At 56.5% G+C, this 2,004-nt stretch overlaps 1 protein-coding gene across 1 annotated transcript in view; it reads right to left on the reverse strand.

Annotated features, from left to right (window-relative positions):
- PRKCB (protein kinase C, beta) overlaps positions 1 to 188 on the reverse strand; it is a gene marked incomplete at its 5' end in the record, with an annotated part of 187,455 nt that extends 187,267 nt beyond the window's left edge. The window contains one exon of the mRNA XM_005862048.1: positions 123 to 188. Coding sequence (XP_005862110.1) covers positions 123 to 188 — 66 coding nt within the window. The remainder of the gene's footprint in view (positions 1 to 122) is intronic.
- Between the last annotated feature and the right edge of the window lie 1,816 nt (positions 189 to 2,004).

The following is a 2,004-nucleotide window of genomic DNA, read 5'->3' on the forward strand; positions in this document are numbered from 1 at the left end:
CACACACACACACACACACACACACACACACACACACGCAGGTCCTCCGAGATGTCTAACGCCTCGTTCACACATACGCAGAACACGCTGCCCCTCAGAGTCTTGAGAGCTAATCCCCTCACATGTCTGTGACAGCACAGCCTCCTGTGCCTGCTCAGGAGGGCGTCCTGCAAGGAGGGGCTTCTCCGCTCACTCGAGGGAGCTTCGGAAATGTCAGCTGAGCCGGGAAGAGCTCGTGACTCATGTGACTCACGCCCTGATCACTGCCATCTCTACAGGGAGGGCTGCGCACAGCTTTCCATTCACTCCCTCATTCAGGCACAAAACCTGTTCTCAGAAAAGAAAAGAAAAAAAGAACTCATTCAGGCACAAAACTGTGCCCAGCCTTGCACTGGCCGAGGAGCCAGACACGGTAAAATGCAGCGCTGGCCCCAGGTGTCTCCGCCAGACAGACAGACAGACAGACAGGTGTGAGGGGTGCTGCCGGAGGGGACGACATTCAGAAGACTGAACACTTGACTGTAAATGCGTGAAGTGTCTGCGTGACAAAGGAATTCAAAAAAAAGGAAAGACACAGGACAGCCCCAGGGGGATTTTCAACAAACGTCCCAGGTAAGGGACTAGTACTCACCATATATGAAGACAGTGACTATCCATCAACAAGAGAAAGCCCACAAGGAAAATGGACCAAGAATAGGAAGAAGGGATTCCCAGAGAAGGAAGTAAGAAATGGGCAACAGCCAGATGAAGACATCCCAGCTTCATGGCCAGAGGGAAGAGCAAATTAAGACGGGATGTTTTTCTCACCCTTAGATTGGCAAAAATTGGGGGGGGGGGTGTCATAATTGCCAGTGTTGGCAAACATGTGGGTTGGGTGAATGATGAATGAATGAGTGGAACTGTAGGGAAGCACCCCTGAGTGAGGGAGCGATCCTCAGCTCCCCCCGGGACACCCACCTCCCTGCTCTGGGTGCTCTGCGCAGGGCACACTCAGAAGCCCCCGTGGAACCGAGCTCCGGCGGCTGCACAGCCTTCACTCCCCCACCCTTCCTGTGGTTGTTCCGGGCCCAGGATGACCACAAGTAGCGAAGGGTCTGGGAGAGGCACTGGGACAGAGCTGGCGACCAGGGACCAAAGAGCTCCTTTGATGACGGCCACTGTGGTCCTCACCAAAGGCGAACCGGGCACACACTTGGCTCCCCAGCACCCTGGCTCCTGTGGCAGGCAGAGTGGGGATCAAAGGCATGTGAGTGATCGCTGGAGAACAGGCAGGAAACAGACCAAGGGACGAGGTGCCATGTAGAGCAGGAGGTGCCTGTGCCCAGTGAACCTGCAGGGAAAACGGCACCAGGCCTAGGGCCAGACTCAGGAGGCCCTTTCCGCTCTGTCCATAACGGGTGTAGCCACACAACGTTTCCGTGTGCCAGGCGCTGAGCTAAGACCTGCAGGCGCCTCATCTCTACAGCCTCTGACACAGGTACTCTCGCACCTGCTTTCCAAAGGAACTCAGAGAGGTTAAGCAGCGCAGTCAATGGATGGCATCACTGGGATTCCACCTAGGACTGTCTGACTCAGGCCCCCCTGCTCTTCCCCACACCACCTGGCTTGAGCTGGCCCAGTACCAGGAAGTCAGCTCTCAAGGAGGAAGTCCCGCCCAGTGGTGGGTTGGGACTGGAGGTGCGTCTATCCACCCGAGAAAAAGCAGGAGCACGCTGGGGGATTCAGTGGGCCAGATGTCTCAGAAGGGACTCACTGTTGCCACCCTGGGCACAGAGATTCTGGAACCTGGGTTACATCCAAGCTTAAGTGAGTGTGGATGTGCCCCACCACCCTCCCACCACATCGTTTCCCCCAGAGGCATCAACAACAAGAAAAACTTCTCATCAGACAGCTGAAGTTGCTGTAGGCAGAAGCGGCGAGGAAGCGGGCAGACCTGGAGGCCACATCCGCCCGCAGCCAGGCTCCTGGGGCATCATGGGTGGTGGCAACATTAGGGGCTGGTCC

The sequence above is a fragment of the Myotis brandtii genome, unplaced genomic scaffold (genome assembly GCF_000412655.1).
Source record: "Myotis brandtii unplaced genomic scaffold, ASM41265v1 scaffold158, whole genome shotgun sequence".
NCBI classification, from domain to species: domain Eukaryota; kingdom Metazoa; phylum Chordata; class Mammalia; order Chiroptera; family Vespertilionidae; genus Myotis; species Myotis brandtii.